Source organism: Lithobates pipiens, unplaced genomic scaffold (genome assembly GCF_037356315.1).
Source record: "Lithobates pipiens isolate NorthernLeopardFrog02 unplaced genomic scaffold, aLitPip1_a1.2 Scaffold_83, whole genome shotgun sequence".
Classification (NCBI taxonomy): Eukaryota; Metazoa; Chordata; class Amphibia; order Anura; family Ranidae; genus Lithobates; species Lithobates pipiens.
Genome location: NW_027507907.1, coordinates 863,561 through 888,382, shown reverse-complemented (window position 1 = coordinate 888,382; position 24,822 = coordinate 863,561). Strand labels below are relative to the sequence as shown.

The window sequence follows — 24,822 nt, the reverse complement described above, 5'->3', positions numbered from 1 at the left end:
GATAGCGGAGGAGTCCGGAGAAGACCCCCGAAGACGGAAGACCCCCGGAGCTGTGCAATAAAATATTTTAACCCTGTGTTGTGTTTTTTTTTGTACTTTTTTTCACAGGTGAATGGGTAGGGGTACATTGTACCCCATACTCATTCACATAGGGTGGGGGGCCGGTATCCGGGGGCCCCCTTCTTAAAGGGGGCTCCCGGATTCCGATAAGCCCCCCGCCCGCAGACCCTGACAACCAACGGCCAGGGTTGTCGGGAAGAGGCCCTTGTCCTCATCAACATGGGGACAAGGTGCTTTGGGGTAGGGGGGCCGCGCGGCCCCCCCTTCCCCAAGGCACCCCCCATGTTGAGGGCACGCGGCCTGGTACGGCTCAGGAGGGGGGGCGCGCTCGCTCGCTCCCCCTTTCCTGACCGGCCGGGTAGCGTGCTCGGACAAGGGTCTGTTGTGGACTTTGGGGGAACCCCCACGCCGATTTTTTTCGGCGTTGGGTGTCCCTTTAAGTTCATTCCAGGCAGCGGGTCCAGCGAAGTCTCCGTCGCCGGCCCCGCCTACCTGTACACGCGCTCGAAATGGGCGGACTTGCCTCCGCCTTATGTGGGCGAGTCCGTTCATTTCAAAAGTTGAGCGAACTGTTTGGCAAACAGTTCGCTGAAACAGTCCGCTCAAAAAGTGCCGTGTGTAGGCAAGTCCGCTCATGCAAATTTTGAGCGGACTGTTGCGGCAACTGTTTGACGAACAAAGTTTCAGCGAACAGTCCCCGCGTGTGTACGCGGCCTTAGGATCAATCTACCAAAAGTTGCTATTTTAACCACTTCAATACCGGGCACTTTTACCCCCTTCCTGCCCAGGTCAATATTCTGCTTTCAGCGCCGCCGCACTTTGAATGACAATTGGGCGGTCATCCAACACTGTACCCTTATGAGCTTTTTTAACACAATAGAGCTTTCATTTGGCGGTATTTAATCACCACTGTGTGTTTTATTTTTTGATAAATAAACTTTAAAAAAAATGTATAATTATAAAATGTTACGAATAAATAATCTTCATAAGTTTAAAGAGGAAGGATGAGTTTACTTCCTGAGTTTACTTCCTCTTTCATTCCCTGCAAAGGCAAAGCATAGTAGCCCATTATGTGTCACTTATCTGACACAGGAGCCAGCGAAGTCGCCGCTGTCCCCTGAAGTCCGCCGCATCCATCTTGTTGGTGGTGTCTCGCAGCTCCGCCGCTGTCATTCGGCGAAGCCGCGATGACGTCACTCCCGCGCATGCGCACGGGAGCCAACACGCGCGGCAGCTCTGTCGCTGAGAATGCCGCGCTCAGTGCCTGGTTTCGGGCAAATATCTCCTAAACCATATAGGTTTAGGAGATATTGCTTGGACCTACAGGTAAGCCTTAATCTAGGCTTACCTGTAGGTCAAAGTGGTTTGTAAGGGTTTACAACCACTTTAAGCCAAACTGAATTCTGCTACATTTCTTTGGTGAAAATAACCCAAATCAGTCTATTACTTAGTCTTTCGAAAAGTTATAGAGTCCACAAACTACGGTATATATTTGGTATAGATACTGTATCTGAAAATGGATCATTCCTGATGTACCGATGGCCTATCTCATTTCTTGAGGCCCGAAAATGCCATAACAGTACAAATTCCCCCTAAATGACTCCTTTTTGGAAAGTAAAAAGAGGTTCCCCGAAGAGGATTGGGACTTTGAAGGCAACTAGATATAGGAACAAAAAAACAATTTTATGGTAAAATGATTTATTGAATATTATCATTAAAAAGTCAATGTATGCATAACACTACAATGTAGTAAGCATAGGAGGTGCCTGAGAAATTTCTAAAAAATGTGATCCTGGTGGTTGGATTCAAACAGTGGTGGCCCATCCATAAGGGGCGTAACAGGTGCTGCCCCCCTCATCCCTGCCCCTAATATACATGCAGGGTGTTGGATGCATGGATTCCAATAGGGGGGGTGTTTTTTTTTTGCAGCACGTGATTAGAGCTAGGCTTTAATAGGCTTCAAAATAGGGTGGGCTCGGGGCACAGAGCACTCCGCCCAAAGCCCACCCAGTTGTGCAACAATAGCGAATGAATATTGAATACTTAGTCTGTCGAAAAGTTAGAGAGCCCACAAACTATGGCATATATTTGGTATAGATACTGTATATGAAAAATGATCATTCCTGATGTACTGATGGCCTATCTGAGGGAGGAGACACAGGGGAAGCCGGTCGCCCGGAGGGAAGCCAGAGGAGAAGCTACTCTGGCCGCTGGGAGGAGACACGAGGAGAGGAGACTCAGGGGAAACAGGTCTCCTGGAGGGAAGCCAGAGGAGAAGCTATGCTGGACACTGGGAGAAGGAGGGAGGAGACGCAGGGGAAGCCGGTCGACCGGAGGGAAGCCAGAGGAGAAGCTACTCTGGCCACTGGAAGGAGACACGAGTAGAGGAGACTCAGGGGAAACAGGTCTCCTGGAGGGAAGCCAGAGGAGAAGCTACGCTGGACACTGGGAGAAGGAGGGAGGAGACGCAGTGGAAGCCGGTCGCCCAGAAAGAAGCCAGAAGAGAAACTACTCTGGCCGCTGGGAGGAGACACGAGGAGAGGAGACTCAGGGGAAACAGGTCTCCTGGAGGGAAGCCAGAGGAGAAGCTACGCTGGACGCTGGAAGGAGGAGGGAGGAGATGCAGGGGAAGCCGGTCGCCCGGAGGGAAGCCAGAGGAGAAGCTACTCTGGCCACTGGAAGGAGACACGAGGAGAGGAGACTCAGGGGAAATAGGTCTCCTGGAGGGAAGCCAGAGGAGACGCTACGCTGGACACTGGGAGAAGGAGGGAGGAGACGCAGGGGAAGCCGGTCGCCCGGAGGGAAGCCAGAGGAGAAGCTACTCTGGCCGCTCTAAGGAGACACGAGTAGAGGAGACTCAGGGGAAACAGGTCTCCTGGAGGGAAGCCAGAGGAGAAGCTACGCTGGACACTGGGAGAAGGAGGGAGGAGACGCAGGGGAAGCCGGTCGCCCAGAAAGAAGCCAGAAGAGAAACTACTCTGGCCGCTGGGAGGAGACACGAGGAGAGGAGACTCAGGGGAAACAGGTCTCCTGGAGGGAAGCCAGAGGAGAAGCTACGCTGGGAGGAGGAGGGAGGAGATGCAGGGGAAGCCGGTCGCCCGGAGGGAAGCCAGAGGAGAAGCTACTCTGGCCGCTGGAAGGAGACACGAGGAGAGGAGACTCAGGGGAAACAGGTCTCCTGGAGGGAAGCCAGAGGAGACGCTACGCTGGACACTGGGAGAAGGAGGGAGGAGACGCAGGGGAAGCCAGAGGAGAAACTACTCTGGCCGCTGGGAGGAGACACGAGGAGAGGAGACTCAGGGGAAGCCGGCCAGAGGAGAGGCTACGCTGGCCACTGGGAAGAAGGTGGGGGGGATGCAAGGCGAGAAGATGCAGGGGAAGCCGGTTGCCCTGAGGAAAGCCAGAGGAAAAGCAACGTTGGCCACCGGGTGGTGGAGACACGAGGAGAGGAGACACAGGAAATCCTGGGGTATGTATTGTGGCCGGGTGAATGGTTGGTAAAAGTCACAATGGTAACTTCATCTAATAAAAAAGGATTGTCTATGGTATTGTTAGCGTTGAAGCTATGTTGTTCATTGGATATTGAATTTCTTTAGCGTACTGCACAATCTCTGAGTAATGTACAAATCCTCTACACACTTATTTTAATACGTTCTTAATACATGTACTTGAGGTGCTTCATTTGAGTGTTTTTTGTTTTTTGTTATTAGGTATTTTTCCTTTTATACTTTTTTGTTATTGTTTGATTGCCTATTGTCTTTTAAATATCTGGGTAATAAAAATTACCTGATTAAAAAAAAAAGTAATATCATACAGCAGCATATTCTATCGGTCAACGACAGATTAAAGTTATCAGCAACAATATATAACCACCAAGTAGCACTTCTGTAGTACTGGCCGGCAACATGAAATAGTAACTTTTCAGGTGGCTCCAGACTTTCATCATGAGTGGTGTAGCCAGTATGGCCTAAACTTAGGGCCGAGACAAGGGGTGGACGGGAGGGGTGGCTGTCCTGGGTGCAGTGGTTTACTGTAGGGATGGAGGCGCCTTCCTTCTGTTTCAACGCTGACAAGAGTAGTGACAGCAGCAGCACTACTCCTGTCAGCCCAGTGCAGAGAGCAGTGAGGAGAGAAGCGGTGCAGACTGTGCTCTCTCGCTTTCTGCCACTGCCTGAACTCATTATGCTTTTATGGCTTTTGGCTAAGGTTGGCCTTGCACAGCTGTCCCTGAGACAAGAAACGGGGGTACACCTTGTTACCCTCTGCTCAGGCAGAGCTCAGGGTTTCCTCCGCCCCTGAAGATGTATCTCTGCGACATAGCAGTATGTTAGTGACAACTAGTACAGTAAGCCATTGGCTTGTTGGATTAGCTCACCTTCAGTCACATTCAGTGTGACCATCTCACTTTTGCTACCATCTGGGGTCTGACAGTGGTAATTTCCGCTCTGCATGACGTTAGCACTTGGAATTTCGTATATATTCCCTTTATTCCCTCCAATCTTCTCATTGTTAAAGAACCAGGCGTATTCCATCTCCTTAGGCTGGGAATCACAGGTCATTTTAATTTTCTCTCCTTTGAAGATCGTACTATAGTTTGGGCTGAATTTCAACACAGGCCTTGCTGCAGATCCTACAAAACAGCACATCAGATGGGTCATTTATCAAGACGACATTGCAGTAAAATATTTTTAAGCAGATATAATCAATAGAGATCTGGAAACATTTGACCAGGGAGGCCAACGCAACCAAATGGCCCTTTGATGGCAGGGTCTGAATGGGGAGCAGAAAGTAATACACCACCCATGAGGCTGCCCCTGACTGCAGGTTCCAGAGTGACGTCTGAATGGGAGAGGATCACCAGCCCAACATGCAGTTTTTTTACTGTCTTGGAAGCAAAAAAAACACCTAACCCCCAGCCTAGTCATTCCCTAGCATACAGTGCCTTGCAAAAGTATTCATACCCCTTGAAATTATCCACATTATGTCATGGCACAACCAAAAATGTAAATGTATTTTATTGAGATTTTATGTGATAGACCAAGACAAAGTCACACATAATTATGAAGTGGAAGGAAAATTATACATTTTTAAATTTTTTTTTTACAAATAAATATGTAAAAAGTGGGGGGTACATTTGTATTGAGCCCCCTTCATTCTGATACCCCTTACTAAAATCTAGTGGAACCAATCGCCTTCAGAAGTCACCTGATTAGTACATAAAGTCCACTTGTGTGTAATTTAATTTCAGTATAAATACAGCTGTTCTGTGAAGCCCTCAGAGGTTTGTTATGCCACGTACACTCGACCAGACTTTTCGAGGGACTAGGTCCGATGGTCTTTCCAAAGGACTTTCGGCGGAGTTCCAACGGACTTTCCGAATGAACGAACTTGGCCACACACAATCACACCGAAGTCCGACGGATTTGAACGTGATGACGTACGACCGGACTAGAATAAGGAAGTTCATAGCCAGTAGCCAATAGCTGCCCTAGCGTCACTTTTTTGTCCGTCGGACTAGCATACACACGAACGGATTTCTCAGTCCGGCGGAGTTCCGGTGGAAAAATTTAAAACATGTGCTGTTTCTAAAGTCCGCCGGACTTTTGGCAAGCAAAGGTCCGATGTAGCCCACACACGATCGAATTGTCAGACGTCGGACCTTTGCGGTCTGGCGGACAATTCGGTCGTGTGTACACGGCATTAGGGTCCTTTCACACATGCTTTCCAATCAGGTCTGCCTGTCATTTTTGCAGATGGACAGGATCAGACCTTGCAGGTCGCCCAAGCAAACAACAGGCTGGGAAAAAGCCTACAGCACCTGGTATTCCCAGGTGGTCTCCCATCCAGGTACTAACCAGGCCCGACCCTGCTTAGCATCCGAGATCAGACGAGATCGGGCGCATTCAGGGTGATGTGTCCGTAGGTGATCAGGTACCCTACTTTCAACTCTCTTGACAAAAGCCAAGGTGCTCACCTCGGGCAAACAAGCGGAAAAGTACAACAGGTCGCCCAAGCAAACAACCGGCTGGGAAAAAGCCTACGGCACCTGGTATTCCCGGGCGGTGTCCCATCCAGGTACTAACCAGGCCCGACCCTGCTTAGCATCCGAGATCAGACGAGATCGGGTGCATTCAGGGTGATGTGGCCGTAGGTGATTATGTACCCTACTTTCAACTCTCTTGACAAAAGCCAAGGTGCTCACCTCGGGCAAACAAGCGGAAAAATACAATAGGTTGCCCAAGCAAACAACAGGCTGGGAAAAGGCCTATGGCACCTGGTATTCCCAGGTGGTCTCCCACCCAAGTACTAACCAGGCCTGACCCTGCTTAGCGTCCGAGATCAGACAAGATCGGGTGCATTCAGGGTGATGTGGCCGTAGGCGATCAAGCAACCTACTTTCAACTCTCTTGACAAAAGCCAAGGTGCTCACCTCGGGGCTACAAGCGGAAAAATACTACAGGTCGCCCAAGCAAATAACAGGCTGGGAAAAAGCCTACGGCACCTGTTATTCCCAGGTGGTCTCCCATCCAGGTACTAACCAGGCCTGACCCTGCTTAGCTTCCGAGACCAGACGAGATTAGGCGCATTCAGGGTGATGTGGCTATAGGGGATTGTGCACCCTACTTTCAACTCTCTTGACAAAAGCCAAGGTGCTCACCTCGGGCAAACAAGCGAAAAAATACAACAGGTCGCCCAAGCAAACAACAGGCTGGGAAAAAGCCTACGGCACCTGGTATTCCCAGGTGGTCTCCCATCCAGGCACTAAGCAGGCCCGACCCTGCTTAGCATCCAAGATAAGATGATATCGGGCGCATTCAGGGGGATGTGGCCGTAGGCAAACAGGCATCCTAATTTCAACTCTCTTGACAAAAGCCAAGGTGCTCACCTCGGGCAAACAAGCGCAAAAATACAACAGGTCGCCCAAGCAAACAACAGGCTGGGAAAAAGCCTACGGCACCTGGTATTGCCAGGCGGTCTCCCATCCAGGTACTAACCAGGCCTGACCCTGCTTAGCATCCGAGATCAGACGAGATCAGGCGCATTCAGGGTGATGTGGCCGTAGGCGATCATGCACCCTACTTTCAACTCTCTTGACAAAAGCCAAGGTGCTCACCTCGGGCAAACAAGCAGAAAAATACAACAGGTCGCCCAAGCAAACAACAGGCTGGGTAAAAGCCTACAGCACCTGGTAGTCCCAGGTGGTCTCCCATCCAGGTACTAACCAGTCCCGACCTTGCTCAGCATCTGAGATCAGACGAAATCGGGTGCATTCAGGGTGATGTGGCCGTTGGTGATTGTGCACCCTACTTTCAACTCTCTTGACAAAAGCCAAGGTGCTCACCTCGGGCAAACAAGCGGAAAAATACAACAGGTCGCCCATGCAAACAACAGGCTGGGAAAAAGCCTACGGCACCTGGTATTCCCAGGCGGTCTCCCATCCAGGTACTAACCAGGCCCGACCCTGCTTGGCATCCGTGATCAGACGAGATCGGGTGCATTCAGGGTGACGTGGCCATAGGTGATCGTGCACCCTACTTTCAACTCTCTTGACAAAAGCCAAGGTGCTCACCTCGTTCAAACAAGCGGAAAAATACAACAGGTCGCCCAAGCAAACAACAGGCTGGGAAAAAGCCTACGTTACCCGGTATTCCCAGGCGGTCTCCCATTCAGGTACCAATCAGGTCTGACCCTCCATAGCATCCGAGATCAGACGAGATTGAGTGCATTCAGGGTGATGTGGCCGTAGGCGATTGTGCGCCCTACTTTCAACTCTCTTGACAAAAGCCAAGGTGCTCACCTCGGGCAAACAAGCGGAAAAATACAACAGGTCGCCCATGCAAACAACAGGCTGGGAAAAAACCTACGGCACCTGGTATTCCCAGGCGGTCTCCCATCCAGGCACTAACCAGGCCCGACCCTTCTTAGCATCTGAGATCAGACGAGATTGGGCGCATTCAGGGTGTGGTGGCTGTAGGTGGTCATTCACCCTACTTTCAACTCTCTTGACAAAAGCCAAGGTGCTCATCTCGTTCAAACAAGCGGAAATATACAACAGGTCGCCCAAGCAAACAACAGGCTGGGAAAAAGCGTACAGCACCTGGTATTCCCAGGTGGTCTCCCATACAGGTACTAACCAGTCCTGACCTTGCTTAGCATCTGAGATCAGACGAGATAAGGTGCATTCAGGGTGATGTGGCTGTAGGTGATTGTGCACCCTACTTTCAACTCTCTTGACAAAAGCCAAGGTGCTCACCTCGGGCAAACAAGCGGAAAAATACAACAGGTCGCCCAAGCAAACAACAGGCTGGGAAAAAGCCTACGGCACCTGGTTTTCCCAGGCGGTCTCCCATCCAGGTACTAACCTGGCCCGACCCTGGTTAGCATCAGAGATCAGACAAGAGCGGGCGCATTCAGGGTGATGTGACCGTAGGCGATCAGGCACCCTACTTTCAACTCTCTTGACAAAAGCCAAATTGCTCACCTCGGGCAAACAAGCGGAAAAATACAACAGGTCGCCCAAGCAAACAACAGGCTGGAAAAAAGCCTATGGCACCTGGTATTCCCAGGCGGTCTCCCATCCAGGCCCGACCCTGCTTAGCATTCGAAATCAGACGAGATCGCGCGCATTCAGGATAATGTGGCCGTAAACAATTATGCTTTCTACTTTCAACTCTCTTGACAAAAGCCAAGGTGCTCACCTCGGGCAAACAAGCGGAAAAATAGAACAGGTCGCCCAAGCACACAACAGGATGGGACAAAGCCTACGGCAGCTGGTATTCCCAGGCGGTCTCCCATCCAGGTACTAACCAGGCCTGACCCCGCTTAGCATCCGAGATCAGACGAGATCGGGCGCATTCAGGGTGATGTGGCTGTAGGCAATAGCGCACCCTACTTTCAACTCTCTTAACAAAAGCCAAGGTGCTCACCTCGGGCAAACAAGCGGAAAAATACAACAGGTCGCCCAAGCAAACAACAGGCTGGGAAAAAGCCTATGGCACCTGGTATTCCCAGGCGGTCTCCCATCTAGATACTAACCAGTAGTGATGGCCGAACGGTTCGCCCGGCGGTCGTTTCGTGGCGAATTTCGGTCGATCGTGGTCCGCTCGTTTCGCGGACTATTGGCGTCGTTCGCCCCGGCGGACTTACGTGTTTAATGTGTAAAAGAACTTTGACCTATGATGACACATCCATCATGGGGTACAGGACAGCCAATTGAGACATGACAGCACATGAACACTTGGACATTCCCCCTAACTTATAAATACACCCGATCCGGCGGCCATTTTGCATTCTTTCTTCTGTCACTGTAGGGAAAGGTTGCTGTTTGGAGCAGAGACAGATAAACTGCTAGCTATTTGGTACACAAAAGTTCTTTTCAGGACTGGTATAGGTGTTAGGTGTATATAGGTTTGCTGTGCTACTGATTGTTGCAGCAGCCTGAGTGTCTTTTGTCAGTTTAGAGAAAGGGACAGAGCGCTGTGTCTGCTGCTATTTTAGCGATAGCCAGATTAGTCATCATCATCATCATCATTAGCTGTTACTATCAGGTCCACAAAAGAGCTATTCCAGTAACCAGTAATTGTTCCAGTCTCCTCTGTTTTGCCAGTTTGTATAGGGAAAGGAAGGAAGCAGTGTGTTAGGCAGTGAGGGTCAGTTTAAAGAGTTGCTGTTACTATTAGTTCCTCAAAGGTTCTGGACTGGTATCAGTGGTACGGTAATAGGCTTGTACACGTATAATATTCTTTCTTCCAAATATAGAAAGAATATTATACTTGACTGCTGCTCATCTGCTGCAGTCTGCTAATCAGTCACAACTCACTTGTTCCACAAAGCTCTTTATCAGGACTGGTAACTTGGTCTGTGTAGGGTGCTACAGTACATAGGGTTGAGTGCGGTACAGTCTGCTGTTCTGTAAGGACCACTACCGGTCCACAATAGATAGGGTTGAGGTGCACCACTGCTGACCGCTGCCCTATACTGCAGCAGTCCTTCAGCAGTATAGGGACTGACGTACAGTCTGCTAATCAGTCACACACAACCTACTTGGTCCACAAAGGTCCTTATAAGGACTGGTAACTTGGTGTAGGGTGCTACAGTACATAGGGTTGAGTGAGGTACAGTCTGCTGTTCTGTAAGGACCGGTATCGGTCCACAATACATAGGGTTGAGGTGCACCACTGCTGACCGCTGCCCTATACTGCAGCAGTCCTTCATCGGTATAGGGACTAAGAGATTTGTCACAGGGTCATTTAAAAAATGACAGGCAGAGGAAGAGGCAGGCCCTTCCGCAGGGGTGGTAGGGGTAGGGCAGGAGCAACAGCCTTGAGCCAAAGTGGGAAGTTGCAGAAGGTGCGTTCAATTACTTTAAAGGACGCACCAGACTTGGTTGAGTGGCTCACTCAGCCTTACTCTTCTGCACCCTCCTCATCCTCTCGATCTGCACCCTCTTCTTCACTCTCTGCTATGTGCACCCCCAAAGACACTACCACCAACAACACCACCACCACCACCACATACCTTCTGCTTGAGTCACAGGAATTATTTTCCGATCCATATCAAGAGGACATTTCTGATGCGCAGCCACTCTTGGTATTGGATCAGGAAGAGGAGGTAGCAACAACCACTACTCAGCAGTCTGACGACAGTACCCAGATCAGCCCAAGGAGGAGGTTGGTCCCCGGTGTTGCTGCCTACTCCGAGATCTCTACTTATAGCGGTGGGGAAGGTGACGTTGATGATGACGTGTCTAGTGATGTCACGTGGGTGCCCACAAGAGAGGATGAGGAGGGGAGTTCAGAGGGAGATATGGACCAGCAGATAGGGAGGAGAAGCAGGAATAACTTACATTGCACAGGAGGGACAAAGCAGACTGCAAATGTATCAGGAGCGAGTCATCGACCATGTACGGTTACATCTGGCACTCCCATGACACCGGCACATGGCTCCGCAGTGTGGGCTTTTTTTAACGTGTCCGCTGCTGACAATAGCGTTGCCATCTGCAATCTTTGCAGTCAACGCATTAGTCGCGGTAAGCCCAACACTCACCTAGGGACGACCGCCTTAAGAAGGCACATGGGCAGCCATCACCGAGCCGAGTGGGAGCAACGGAACACACAAAGCCACACTGCAGGCTCTCACCGTCCAGCCTCGTCTTCTACTTCTCCTTCTCCTCACAATTGTCCTCCACTCCACCTTCCATCACGCCAAGCTCACGTTTTTCTGCAAAAAGGCAGGCTTCTGTGGGCCTAATGTTCGAGCGTAAAAAAATTATGACGCCGGATAACCCTCTTGCCCAACGATTGACGGCTGGCTTGTCAGAACTCATAGCCCACCAACTACTGCCATATAAACTGGTGGACTCGGAGGCCTTTCGCAAATTTGTGGCCATTGGAACACCACAATGGAAGGTCCCAGGAAGGAAGTATTTCTCAGAGAAGGGCATCCCAGAGCTATATGGCCATGTTCAGCGGCAAGTGAATGTATCTCTGGCACACAGTGTCGGTGCCAAGATCCATCAGACCACAGACACGTGGTCTAGCAAACACGGGCAGGGAAGGTATATCACTTTTACTGCCCACTGGGTGAACCTTCTGACGGCCGTCAAGCATGTAACCCGTGGCACCCGTGTAGATTTGGTTTTACCGCCACGGATTGCATGCAGGCCTGACTCTTCTTCTCCTCCTCCTCCTACTCCATCCTCCTCCCTCTCCTCCTCAGCTGCCTCCTCCTTTTCTGCTGCTAGCGTCTCTTCCGCTGCACCGCCCAAGCTCCCCAGAACCTATTCCACATGCCAGGTGAGACGTTGCCATGCCGTGCTGCGTCTGTTGTGCCTGGAAGCCAAGAGCCACACTGGCCCGGCACTCCTTTCAGCTTTGCGTTCACAGGCAGATCAGTGGCTAACACCACTCAATTTGACAGTTGGTAAAGTGGTGTGTGACAACGGTGCCAATCTGCTTAGCGCATTGAAACAGGGCAAAATCACGCATGTGCCATGCATGGCACACGTCTTAAACTTGGTCGTGCAGCGATTCCTTGTCAAATACCCTGGGGTCCAGGACATCTTGCGGCAGGCAAGGAAAATCTCGGCCCATTTCAGAAGATCTTACACGGCCATGGCTCGCCTTGCTGACATTCAGCGGCGACACAATCTGCCGGTCGGACGTCTTATTTGCGATTGCCCGACGCGATGGAACTCAACCTTCTATATGCTTGATAGGCTGCTCCAGCAGAAACGTGCAGTTAACGTCTACCTGTATGAACTCTGCAAAAGAAACGGTTCTGGGGAGCTGGGGTTTTTTTCACCACGCCAGTGGCAGCTCATGCGCGACACATGCAGACTTCTGCGGCCATTTGAGGAGATCACCAAACTGGTCAGTCGCAGCCATGGCGCCATCAGTGACATGGTACCTTATGCCTTCTTTATGGAGCGTGCATTGCGTCGTGTCATTGATCAGGCTGTGGAGGAGCAGGAGCGGGAAGATGAGGAAGTCGCAATGCTGGATGAATTCCCAGGGGGGGCTACTCTATCTGAGACAAGTCAACAACAGGAGTCTGAAGAGGAGTCAGAGGAGGATGGTGCCGGGGTGGATGAGGAGGAGCATGAAGAGCGTGCTTTAAACCTTTCTGGGATCCCTGTTGTGCGTGGATGGGGAGAGGAGAATGAAGAGGACGACATTATCCTGGATGATGAGCAGGAGCCAGGCCACCACACCGCTTCCACTTTAGTGCAAATGGGGGCCTTCATGCTCCAGTGTTTTAATAGGGACCCCCATATAAAAAGCATGAGGGTCAAGGACCAGTACTGGGTGGCAACGTACTTAGACCCCTGGTACAAACACAAAATGGCGGAAATGTTACTGCCGTCGCAGAGGGCTGTCAGAATGCAGCACTTCCAGGCCTTGCTTCGAGAAATGCTGCATTCTGCTTTTGCATGCGCTGGCAGAGGAGCAATTCCCACTCCCAGAGAAGGATTTGCGGGCACCAATCTAACAGCGCCTGCAAGAAGAGGCCGGTTTGAAGATGTGTTGGTGACTTCGGATATGAGGTCATTCTTTCAGCTGACCCATCGACAGGTGTCATCCGGATCCAGCATCAGGGAACGCCTAGACCATCAGGTGTCCGACTACATCGGGTTAACGGCCGATGTGGACGCTCTGAGGAGTGATGAACCCCTGGACTACTGGGTGGGCAGGCTTGACCTCTGGCCAGAGCTTGCCCAATTTGCAATCGAACTGTTGGCTTGCCCCTCATCCAGTGTCCTGTCCGAAAGGACGTTCAGCGCAGCAGGGGGGATCGTGACCGATAAGCGTACTCGCCTAGCTCACGACAGTGTTAACTACCTCACATTTCTAAAAATGAACGAGGCATGGATCTCGGAGGAATTCAACACATGTGACCAGTAGGCCATGTATATGTCTATAAACATTTTTTTTTAATCAAGCACACAGACCTTCTTTCTTCATTTGGCTCACTTCCTTGTCCCAGAAAAGCACACCGTACTATATGCCCCTACCCTCCTCTTTGAAGAGGTTGAGCGGTGTCATATTTCTACTGGGGCTGCTTATGAGGGGATCACACCATCCCTGTGCTGTGCTGACTTCCTCCTGGGGGTTCTTATTATGAGGGGATCACACCATCCCTGTGCTGTGCTGACTTCCTCCTGGGGGTTCTTATTATGAGGGGATCTGTCAGGAAGATCCTCCTCACGGACGTCCAAGCGGCGAAAGTCGCAGAAGATCTTTTGCCCAGTTTCAGGAGCGTTACCGCGATCGGCGGTGCGCGCGCGCGCGTGCGCGCGGGAGCGCGCGCGGCCGTTTGACGCAAATTGGCGCCAATAGCGCTATTTAGACTGGATCCATGCTTCTCTGCCTTGCTGCCTGATCAACAGCGTTCCTGTGCTTCCTGGTTGATCCGTATCTGAACCTGAAACCTGTATCTGTATCCTGATCCGTATCGAACCCGGCTTGTTCCCGATTCTGCTGTTTGCTGCCTGCCCCCCGACTTTGGCTTTGTACCCGACTACTCTTCTGGATTCCGTTTCTGTACCTGATCTGCCCGCCTGTGCCTGACCTGGACTGTTACACCATCCGTCAACTGTAAGTCGCTTGTTTACCGCTGTTGTACTACAGGACACCTCCCAGTCCTCCACAATATCTGGCTGTTACTTCCTCCACGGTTGTAGCCTTCCACCTTTGGCTGTAGACTATTGGACTCTTGCACTTCCGCAACATTACCTTTGCACCTGCATCCGCTGTCGGACTACAATACCCCTCCGTTGTTTGCTATTCCCTGCGACCACTTGTATAGCGTTGCTGGACTACAGGAATCCTTCTGCTGTCTGCTGAACCCTACCTCACCTTTACCTGCATTCTGACACCGGACTACAATACACCTCCTCGGTCTGCTGCTTCTTCCACCTGCTATCCAGTCAGGCACTTGTGCCCCTCTGTGCTCCCGAGCCCCTGTCATCTCTACCAGGGTCTCTCGAGTCAGAGGTCTACGAGAGGCCACTCCCTGCACTCCGGGCTCTGCCTTAAGGTACGTGACAGGATCACACCATCCCTGTGCTGTGCTGACTTCCTCCTGGGGGTTCTTATTATGAGGGGATCACACCATCCCTGTGCTGTGCTGACTTCCTCCTGGGGCTGCTTACGGTGCTGCTGTCAGTGCTGTATATCACGGTGCTGGTGTGAGTGCTTAATGTCACGCTTCTTATGTCAGTGCTCTCTGTCACGGTGCTGCTGTCAGTGCTGTATGTCACGCTTCTGATGTCAGTGCTCTCTGTCACGGTGCTGCTGTCAGTGCTGTATATCACGGTGCTGATGTCAGTGCTGTATGTCACGCTTCTGATGTCAGTGCTCTCTATCATGGTGTTGCTGTCAATGCTGTATGTCACGGTGCTGGTGTTAATACTTTATGTCACGCTGCTGATGTCAGTGCTCTGGATCACGGTGCTATTGTCAGATGCCTCTATCACGGTGCATGTGTCATTGCTGTATGTCACGCTGCTGGTGATCATCTCCTGCACCCTCTTCTTTGCCTACCCTGGTCCCTGACCTTCCCTCTCCTCCATTGCCTTCATGCGCTCCACAGTCCTGAATTGTCAGAACAATTTCCCATATAAAAAAAGAATGCTTGTAGTTATCGATCCCAAATTCACCTCATACATGTGTTATGTCATTGGCCATGTGGTGGGACTATGTTTGCCCAGCTAATAATTATCCTGTGGCTGCAAATTCGACCTAAATGTTTGAGAAGTTCGCCTCCCATTGAAGTCAATGGGGCCGGCCACGAACGTTCGGCTTCGCGAACGGTCGGCCTCGTTCGCGAAACGTCCCATCGGAAGTTCGTCCATCACTACTAACCAGGCTCGACCCTGCTTAGCATCTGAGATCAGACGAGAATGGGTGCATTCAGGGTGATATGGCCGTAGGTGATCGGGCACCCTACTTTCAACTCTCTTGACAAAAGCCAAGGTGCTCACCTCAGGCAACAAGCGGAAAAATACAACAGGTCGCCCAAACAAACAACAGGCTGGGAAAAAGCCTACAGCATCTGGTATTCCCAGGCGGTCTCCCATCCAGGTACTAACCAAGCCTGACCCTGCTTAGCATCCAAGATCAGTCGAGATCGGGCTTATTCAGGGTGAAGTGGCCATAGGCGTTAGGGCATCCTACTTTCAACTCTCTTGACAAAAGCCAAGGTGCTCACCTCGGGCAAACAAGTGGAAAAATACAACAGGTCGCCCAAGCACACAACAGGCTGGGAAAAAGCCTACGGCACCTGGTATTCTCAGGCGGACTCCCATCCAGGTACTAACCAGGCCCGACCCTGCTTAGCATCCGAGATCAGACGAGATCGGGCACATTCAGGGTGTTGTGGCCGTAGGCAGTTATGCACCCTACTTTCAACTCTCTTGACAAAAGCCAAGTTGATCACCTCGGTCAAAAAAGCAGAAAATTACAACAGGTTGCCCAAGCAAACAACAGGCTGGGAAAAAGCCTACGGCACCTGGTATTCCCAGGTGGTCTCCCATCCAGGTACGACCATGCTTAGCATCTGAGATCAGACGACATCGGACGCATTCAGGGTGTTGTGGCAGTAGGCAATTGTGCACCCTACTTTCAACTCCCTTGACAAAAGCCAAGGTGCTCACCTCGGGCAAACAAGTGGAAAAATACAACAGGTCGCCCAAGCAAACAACAGGCTGGGAAAAAGCCTACGGCACCTGATATTCCCAGGCGGGCTCCCATCCAGGTACTAACCAGGCCCGACCCTGCTTAGCATCCGAGATCAGACGAGATAGGGCACATTCAGGGTGATGTGGCCGTATGCAATGATAAACCCTACTTTCAACTTTCTTGACAAAAGCCAAGGTGCTCACCTCGGGCAAACAAGCGGAAAAATACAACAGGTCGCCCAAGCAAACAACAGGCTGGGAAAAAGCCTACGGCACCAGGTATTCCCAGGCGGGCTCCCATCCAGGTACTAACAAGGCCCAACCCTGCTTAGCATCCGAGATCAGACGAGGTCGGGCGCATTCAGAGTGATGTGGCCGCAGGCGATCGTGTGCCCTACTTTCAACTCTCTTGACAAAAGCCAAGGTGCTCACCTCGGGCAAACAAGCGGAAAAATACAACAGGTCGCCCAAGCAAACAACAGGCTGGGAAAAAGCCTATGGCACTTGGTATTCCCAGGCGGTCTCCCTTCCAGGTACTAACCAGGCCCGACCCTGCTTAGCATCCGAGATCAGACAAGATTGGGAGCATTCAGGGTGATGTGGCTGTAGGCGACTGTGCACCCTACTTTCAACCTTCTTGACAAAAGCCAAGTTGCTCACCTCTGTCAAAAAAGCGGAAAAATACAGCAGGTCGCCCAAGCAAACAACAGGCTGGGAAAAAGCTTACGGCACCTGGTATTTCCAGGCGGTCTCCCATCCAGGTACGACCATGCTTAGCATCTGAGATCAGACGACATTGGACGCATTCAGGGTGTTGTGGCCGTAGGCAATTGTGCACCCTACTTTCAACTCTCTTGACAAAAGCCAAGGTGCTCACCTCGGGCAAACAAGTGGAAAAATACAACAGGTCGCCCAAGCAAACAACAGGCTGGGAAAAAGCCTACGGCACTTGGTATTCCCAGGCGGTCTCCCTTCCAGGTACTAACCAGGCCCGACCCTGCTTAGCATCCGAGATCAGACAAGATCGGGAGCATTCAGGGTGATGTGGCTGTAGGCGACTGTGCACCCTACTTTCAACCTTCTTGACAAAAGCCAAGTTGCTCACCTCTGTCAAAAAAGCAGAAAAATACAGCAGGTCGCCCAAGCAAACAACAGGCTGGGAAAAAGCTTACGGCACCTGGTATTCCCAGGCGGTCTCCCATCCAGGTACGACCATGCTTAGCATCTGAGATCAGACGACATTGGACGCATTCAGGGTGTTGTGGCCGTAGGCAATTGTGCACCCTACTTTCAACTCTCTTAACAAAAGCCAAGTTGATCACCTCGGTCAAAAAAGCAGAAAATTACAACAGGTCGCCCAAGCAAACAACAGGCTGGGAAAAAGCCTACGGCACCTGGTATTCCCAGGTGGTCTCCCATCCAGGTACGACCATGCTTAGCATCTGAGATCAGACGACATCGGACGCATTCAGGGTGTTGTGGCAGTAGGCAATCGTGCACCCTACTTTCAACTCTCTTGACAAAAGCCAAGGTGCTCACCTCGGGAAAACAAGTGGAAAAATACAACAGGTCGCCCAAGCAAACAACAGGCTGGGAAAAAGCCTACGGCACCTGATATTCCCAGGCGGACTCCCATCCAGGTACTAACCAGGCCCGAACCTGCTTAGCATCCGAGATCAGACGAAATAGGGCACATTCAGGGTGATGTGGTTGTATGCAATGATAACCCCTACTTTCAACTTTCTTGACAAAAGCCAAGGTGCTCACCTCGGGCAAACAAGCGGAAAAATACAACAGGTCGCCCAAGCAAACAACAGGCTGGGAAAAAGCCTACGGCACCAGGTATTCCCAGGCGGGCTCCCATCCAGGTACTAACAAGGCCCAACCCTGCTTAGCATCCGAGATCAGACGAGGTCGGGCGCATTCAGGGTGATGTGGCCGCAGGCGATCGTGTGCCCTACTTTCAACTCTCTTGACAAAAGCCAAGGTGCTCACCTCGGGCAAACAAGCGGAAAAATACAACAGGTCGCCCAAGCAAACAACAGGCTGGGAAAAAGCCTATGGCACTTGGTATTCCCAGGCTGTATTCCCAGGCGGTCTCCCTTCCAGGTACTAACCAGGCCCGACCCTGCTTAGCATCCGAGATCAGACAAGATTTGGAGCATTCAGGGTGATGTGGCTGTAGGCGACTGTGCACCCTACTTTCAACCTTCTTGACAAAAGCCAAGTTGCTCACCTCTGTCAAAAAAGCGGAAAAATACAGCAGGTCGCCCAAGCAAACAACAGGCTGGGAAAAAGCTTACGGCACCTGGTATTCCCAGGCGGTCTCCCATCCAGGTACGACCATGCTTAGCATCTGAGATCAGACGACATTGGACGCATTCAGGGTGTTGTGGCCGTAGGCAATTGTGCACCCTACTTTCAACTCTCTTGACAAAAGCCAAGGTGCTCACCTCGGGCAAACAAGTGGAAAAATACAACAGGTCGCCCAAGCAAACAACAGGCTGGGAAAAAGCCTACGGCACTTGGTATTCCCAGGCGGTCTCCCTTCCAGGTACTAACCAGGCCCGACCCTGCTTAGCATCCGAGATCAGACGAGATCGGGAGCATTCAGGGTGATGTGGCTGTAGGCGCCTGTGCACCCTACTTTCAACTCTCTTGACAAAAGCCAAGGTGCCCACCTCGGGCAAACAAGCGGAAAAATACAACAGGTCGCCCAAGCAAACAACAGGCTGGGAAAAAGCCTACGGCACCTGGTATTTCCAGGCGGTCTCCCATCCAGGTACTAACCAGGCCCGACCCTGCTTAGCATCTGAAATCTGACAATATCGGACACATTCAGGGTGATGTGGCTGTAGGCGATTGTGCATCCTACTTTCAACTCTCTTGACAAAAGCCAAGGTACTCACCTTGGGCAAACAAGCGGAAAAATACAACAGGTCGCCCAAGCAAACAACAGGCTGGGAAAAAGCCTACAGCACCTGGTATTCCCAGGCGGTCTCCCATCCAGGTACTAACCAGGCCCGACCCTGCTTAGCATCTAGAAGTGGGAATGTTCTGTACTCTGGGGTACTTATGCACTAACAATGGACTCTCCCTTCAACTGAATTCATAAGTAATGACAGAAGCACACAACTGTATTTTCATGCAATTAAAATCTATTAACTGGGTGACTTTATTACACAGCACCAGTTCTACTCTACTCTGCGCTGCTCTGCTCTACTCTACTATGTTCTACTCTACTCAGTGCTGCTCTTCTCTACTCTACTATGTTCTACTCTATTCTGCGCTGCTCTTCTCTACTCTACTATGTTCTACTCTACTCTGCGCTGCTCTTCACTACTATGTTCTACTCTACTCTGCTCTTCTCTACTATGTTCTACTCTGCGCTGCTCTTCACTATTATGTTCTACTCTACTCTGCGCTGCTCTTCTCTAATATGCTCTACTCTACTCTGCGCTGCTCTTCTCTACTCTACTGTACTCTGCTCTACTTTACTCATACACTTTTTGCAAACTTTGCATTGAAACAGGGATTTTCCTCTACTGTACTCTGCTCTACTCTACTCATACATTCCTTTGCAAACTTTGCATTAAAACAGGGATTTTTTTGTTCTCATACATTGCAATACATGTTTAAGCTGGCCAAGTGCATCAAAGTAATCCCTCTTTGGCGAGTCCCTACACTACTCTACCCTACTATGCACTGCTCTACTCTACACTTCTCTGCTCTGTGCTGCTCTTCTCTACTCTACTCTACTGCGTTCTTCTCTTCTCTATACTACTCTGTTCTACTTTGCTCTGCACTGCTCTTCTCTACTGTACTGTACTCTACTCATACACTCATTGCAAACTTTGCATTAAAACAGGGATTTTTTTTGTTCTCATAAATTGCAATACATGTTTAAGCTGGCCAAGTGCATCAAAGTATACAGTAATTGTCCTAATAATAAAAGTCAGCAGCTACAGAATTTGTAGCTGCTGACATTTAATTTTTTTTATGGGGAGGAGTAGAAGAGCCCTTTTCATTCATAGCTGGAGCTTAGTGCTGTTGATCCTCCTGCGGCCTTTTTTCCACCACTTCAACATTCCAATAATGGCTGCATGGCATTTCCCAGGGCTGGATTACTCATGGTGACAACAGTGGATCATGCCTACGGGCATGACTGCTTATACCAGCCTTTGTCAACCTTTTCAACACAGAGGAACCCTTGTAATACATTTCTGGTCCCAGGGAACCTTTGCTGAAAATTACTATATCTACAACTCATGATAAATTAGTGTGATGGGGAAGGGATCTCACCACTCCAGGAGCACACATGCAGGCTGTAAACTGTCTCTTCGGCTGGGAAGCCACAGGTCCTGGCTATTACCACTAGCAACAGACGAAAAACAAGCTCTGGACTGCCGCACTCTTCAGAAGACCACTTTCTTTTATTGGAAAATCACATCACAGCTCAACAAACACAGTGAACAAGGAAAAATTGCTGACGTTTCGCACTAGCTGTAGTGCTTATTCATCATGTTCGCTGTGTTTGTTGAGCTGTGATGTGATTTTCCAATAAAAGAAAGTGGGCTTCTGAAGAGTGTGGCAGTCCAGAGTTTATTTTTCGTCTGTTACATTAGTGTGATGGTCAGTGGGAAGTATGCTCCTTACACTTGTGGTCATTGGGAAGAATTACCCCCGACAGATCTCTAAAAAGAAGATCAATGGTGTCAGAGGGAACTTATCTGAGAGACAGAAATTGTTCATTGCTCAAGGAACCCCTAACAACCTCTGGAGCAACCCTAGTTGAGAAACACTGGCTTATACTGGGAGCGTTGTGACAGGGTGACAACACAGTCATACTACTGATTGATGGACACTGAGTTGTCACCCGATAACAGGATGTGCCCCGCACATGGGCCTTTATGGCAGGATCACTGGAGTTTACTACAGATTATTAAATAAATGTTTCTGAAATGGCAGTAACAGGTTAAAGAATGTGAGATTTTAGTGATTGGGTTTATAACTGCTATCTATTTGGATAAACTCTTGAAACACATGCCTTTTGCCTTTAAATTTTGGATTTCCTTTTTTATGAACGTAGTTATAGTATCCCATTCAGCAATTTCCCTTTATATCAATTGAACACGTGTGCCCTATCTGTTCTTTAATCTCTAGCACCATCTTGTGGTTGTAATACATAATACATGCAAAGTATTTAATCTGCTTCCTTCCGTCAGCCAGGAGAAGTCGCATTGAACTGAAACTTGTTCTGTAATGTTATGGATGTTTCATAACTTCTTAAGTTCCAAAAAAATCTAGTCCAGTTGAATGCGATTGACTTTTATCAGCTACGACCTGGATAAATGAGAATCATCACCTTCACCTTTTTTCCTTTTTTTTCAGTCTTTTATAATCTTCTTCCTTTTTTTTCTTTTTTTTAGGAGCATCGGTGTAATTACATATATTCTGTAAGTATTTTTTTTAGTACAATTCAAAGCACTATTTGTAACCAAGATGAGGATTGTTCGGGCTTTATATACTTTACTGTGCGGTTTGTTCATTGTCACATTGCCAATATACAAAAGGGATGGCCTTGTGATATAGCAATGCAATGCCAATACTGCATGGGGTATATTTTTACATATTATTTTTTATAAAATGATGTGGTAAATCAACAAACTCGATTTTTCTTTAAATTTATATAATATTTAATTTCCTGTATTATTGTGTAAAAAAATAAAACGTAGGGTCATAGATAGAGCATCCTGGGTGGTGGCCACCTTAAGTCACGGGAGTTGTCAACAAAGTATCTGCTCACCAGTGATAGACAGTGCAACAGGGAGAGGAAAGAGGAGAACCCTGATTGGCTGCATTGGCAGCTGAAGTTTGGCCCTGCCCATTGGCAAGAAGGATAGTGCTGGGGAAAGAAGAGGACCCTGATTGGCTGCATTGGCAGCTAGACCTTTTTACTGCCCCTTTGCAAGGAGGAGATGATGGGGAATAAGTAGGACCCTGATTGGCTGCAATGGCAGCTGGACTTTGGCCCTGCCCACTGGTAAGAAGGCTACGAGGACCCCAATTGGCTGCATTGCCAGCTAGACCTTTTCACTGCCCCTTTGCAAGGAGGAGATGATGGGGAATAAGTAGGACCCTGATTGGCTGCAATGGCAGCTGGACTTTGGCCTTACCCACTGGCGAGGAGGAAGTCCTATGAAAGAAGGACCCTGATTGGCTTCATTGGGAGTTGTACTTTGGCCTTGCCCACTGGCAAGAAGGAAGTACTGGGGAAAGAGGAGGACCATGCATTGCCAGCAAGACTTTTGCCCTGCCCATTTGCAAGGAGGAAGTGCTGGGGAATAAGTAGGACCCTGATTGGCTGCATTGACAACTGTAGTTTGGCCTTGCCCACTGGCGAAGAGGAAGGCCCATGATAGAAGGAGGACCCTGATTGGCTTCATTGGCAGCTATACTTTGTCCTTGCCCACTGGCAAGGAGGAAGTCCTATGAAAAGAGAAGGACGCTGATTGGCTGCTGTAGTTTGGCATTGCCCACTGGCAAGAAGTAAGTTGCGAGGAGAGAGGAGGACCCGGATTGGCTGCATTGCCAGCTAGACTTTTGCCCTGTCCATTTGCAAGGAGGGAGTGCTGGGGAATAAGTATGACCCTGATTGGTTGCATTGGCAGCTGGTCTTGCCCACTGGCAAGGAGGAAGTCCTATGAAAGGAGGAGGAACCTAATTGGCCCCTGACTTCATTGGCAGCTGGACTTTGGTCTAGAAGGAAGTCCCGGGGAAAGAAGAGGACCCTAATTGGCTGCATTGTCGGCTGGACGTTGACCCTGCCCACTGTCAAGGAAGAAATGCTGGGGAAAGAGGAACACCCCGATTGGCTTCATTGGCAGCTGGCCTTTAGCACTGCCTACTGGAGGAAGTGCTGGGGACAATGTGGGGTGCTGGAGGTGATCAGTGTCACCTGCAGCAGGTAAAGAGAGTTCTGGGAGACTGCACAGAGAACAGACAACACAGCTAAATCATCCAGGAGGTCGAAAGCCACGTGACCACGCTGACCAATTTAGAACTTCTTCTGAGCCCCATTCTTCTGGGATGGAATGTCAGAGGCAAGAAGAGATCCCTCATTGGTCAGCACAGTCACGTGGCCTCGCTGACCAATAACTGCTTGCCATTGCAAGCATTATGATGCTTATGGACTCCAGGGTTACTAGTTGCAGTGTATAGTGTACGGATCATCTAACCCAGTGGTCCTCAACTCCTATCCTCAGGACCCACTAACAGGCCACCTCCTCTGAGAGTGATGCAGTGGAAGTGTTGAACATAGAGGACATGGAGGCCTCAGTAGTGTGGTGGAACTTCTATAGTCCATCTGCCAAGCAGGGGACACAGGAAGCTGCAAAGCCTCTATAGTAAACAGTGATGTCACCCTCGTACCTAGACAGTGGATCACAAGACTGGCTGAACAGGATTACGGAACTTTATGGTGGTAAAGCAAATCACTTAGAAATTATTATAGCACCTTGAATTATCGAGAATGGCGCAGGTTGGGGATACAGCCAAACTACAAACCGCAGGTTGGGGATACGCCAAACTGTGGGGGGGGGGGTGTAGGATTATATTTAAAAAGGCCATAGGTCCAAAAATATCTGTGGCATCTCCTCAATGAGACGGAAGAGCCAACTAAGTGTAGTATATAGGAAACTACTTGATTTATTTTGTAGCTCTTTGGCTGGAGTTACTCTTAAAATGTTGGGCCAACTCAACCCTTCTATTCTCTCATTTTCAGCGGAATGTCGCCATTCCAAGGTGAAACTGACGCAGAAACGTTAACAAACGTAGTCGTGGGGAATTACGAATTTGAAGATCGCTTCTTTAAAGAAACCAGTGAAATGGCCAAAGACTTCATTCGACAGCTGCTGCTCAAAGATCCCAGGTTTGTCATCCAGACTGAACGCCATTATCGCCCTGCTGACCACGCACGGGGCGGGGTGGGCTTTTTATGGTCACACACCACACATATGCATCTACGGGGACTGAGGCGTCTGTGCCCGCTTTGCGCTCCCAGCACAGGGACTGAGCTGTCGTAGACAGCTTATGGCCTTAGTTTATGATCGGGAGCCGGTGGGACGGGGTCCCGATCATGTTATCACTGTGACAGTCAATCACAGTGATCATGTGGTCTGCCCCCCCCCCCCCCTTCCAGCATTAAAGTGGTTGTAAACCATTCCAGTAAATAAACACATTTTCCATGCTGTCCTGCTTAACCACTTGCCTACTGGGCACTAGACATGTGCACTGCCGAAAAATTTGTTTTCGTTTCATTTGTTGATTTTTTTTATTTATTTTTTTCATTTTTTGGATCATTTGTTCTGATCGAAATTCGTTATTTTGAATAAATTCCTAAAAATCCAAAATGTTAAAATCCGAAAATTCGAAATCTGAAAATAAGAACGAAAATCTGAAAATACAAAAATTCGAAAGAACGAAAATTCGAAAATCCAAACTATCTAACTAATAATAACTAACTATTAAATTATAGGTATTGGAAATTTCTTTGAAACTTGGCTGTTAGTGAACATAAGGAA

The 24,822-nt window shown here is 49.6% G+C and overlaps 1 protein-coding gene, 4 non-coding genes and 18 pseudogenes across 8 annotated transcripts in view; all 23 read right to left on the bottom strand.

Annotated features, from left to right (window-relative positions):
* Nucleotides 1–24,822, bottom strand: part of LOC143973506 (uncharacterized) — a 107,140-nt gene that overhangs the window by 33,035 nt on the left and 49,283 nt on the right. For all 4 annotated transcript variants that reach the window (XR_013272064.1, XR_013272065.1, XM_077474425.1 and 1 more), the window contains exon 6: nucleotides 4,436–4,601. Coding sequence is in view for 2 of the 4 variants with exons in the window: in XM_077474425.1 (XP_077330551.1) it covers nucleotides 4,436–4,601 (166 nt within the window). In the remaining 2 variants the exon portion in view is untranslated. The remainder of the gene's footprint in view (nucleotides 1–4,435; nucleotides 4,602–24,822) is intronic.
* On the bottom strand, nucleotides 5,867–5,985 carry LOC143973543 (5S ribosomal RNA). Its single transcript, XR_013272078.1, has one exon. It is a non-coding gene; the product is annotated as a 5S ribosomal RNA (ribosomal RNA).
* LOC143973528 (5S ribosomal RNA) lies at nucleotides 6,095–6,213 on the bottom strand. The gene has a single exon (XR_013272072.1). It is a non-coding gene; the product is annotated as a 5S ribosomal RNA (ribosomal RNA).
* Nucleotides 6,323–6,441, bottom strand: LOC143973555 (5S ribosomal RNA). Its single transcript, XR_013272080.1, has one exon. It is a non-coding gene; the product is annotated as a 5S ribosomal RNA (ribosomal RNA).
* Nucleotides 6,551–6,669, bottom strand: LOC143973570 (5S ribosomal RNA; annotated as a pseudogene).
* Nucleotides 6,779–6,897, bottom strand: LOC143973553 (5S ribosomal RNA; annotated as a pseudogene).
* Nucleotides 7,007–7,125, bottom strand: LOC143973544 (5S ribosomal RNA; annotated as a pseudogene).
* On the bottom strand, nucleotides 7,235–7,353 carry LOC143973579 (5S ribosomal RNA; annotated as a pseudogene).
* LOC143973542 (5S ribosomal RNA) lies at nucleotides 7,463–7,581 on the bottom strand (annotated as a pseudogene).
* Nucleotides 7,919–8,037, bottom strand: LOC143973577 (5S ribosomal RNA; annotated as a pseudogene).
* Nucleotides 8,147–8,265, bottom strand: LOC143973578 (5S ribosomal RNA; annotated as a pseudogene).
* LOC143973558 (5S ribosomal RNA) lies at nucleotides 8,375–8,493 on the bottom strand (annotated as a pseudogene).
* On the bottom strand, nucleotides 8,820–8,938 carry LOC143973557 (5S ribosomal RNA; annotated as a pseudogene).
* Nucleotides 15,604–15,722, bottom strand: LOC143973576 (5S ribosomal RNA; annotated as a pseudogene).
* Nucleotides 15,832–15,950, bottom strand: LOC143973580 (5S ribosomal RNA). The gene has a single exon (XR_013272085.1). It is a non-coding gene; the product is annotated as a 5S ribosomal RNA (ribosomal RNA).
* On the bottom strand, nucleotides 16,277–16,395 carry LOC143973556 (5S ribosomal RNA; annotated as a pseudogene).
* On the bottom strand, nucleotides 16,505–16,623 carry LOC143973550 (5S ribosomal RNA; annotated as a pseudogene).
* LOC143973572 (5S ribosomal RNA) lies at nucleotides 16,733–16,851 on the bottom strand (annotated as a pseudogene).
* On the bottom strand, nucleotides 17,178–17,296 carry LOC143973552 (5S ribosomal RNA; annotated as a pseudogene).
* Nucleotides 17,840–17,958, bottom strand: LOC143973581 (5S ribosomal RNA; annotated as a pseudogene).
* LOC143973545 (5S ribosomal RNA) lies at nucleotides 18,068–18,186 on the bottom strand (annotated as a pseudogene).
* LOC143973536 (5S ribosomal RNA) lies at nucleotides 18,754–18,872 on the bottom strand (annotated as a pseudogene).
* LOC143973582 (5S ribosomal RNA) lies at nucleotides 18,982–19,100 on the bottom strand (annotated as a pseudogene).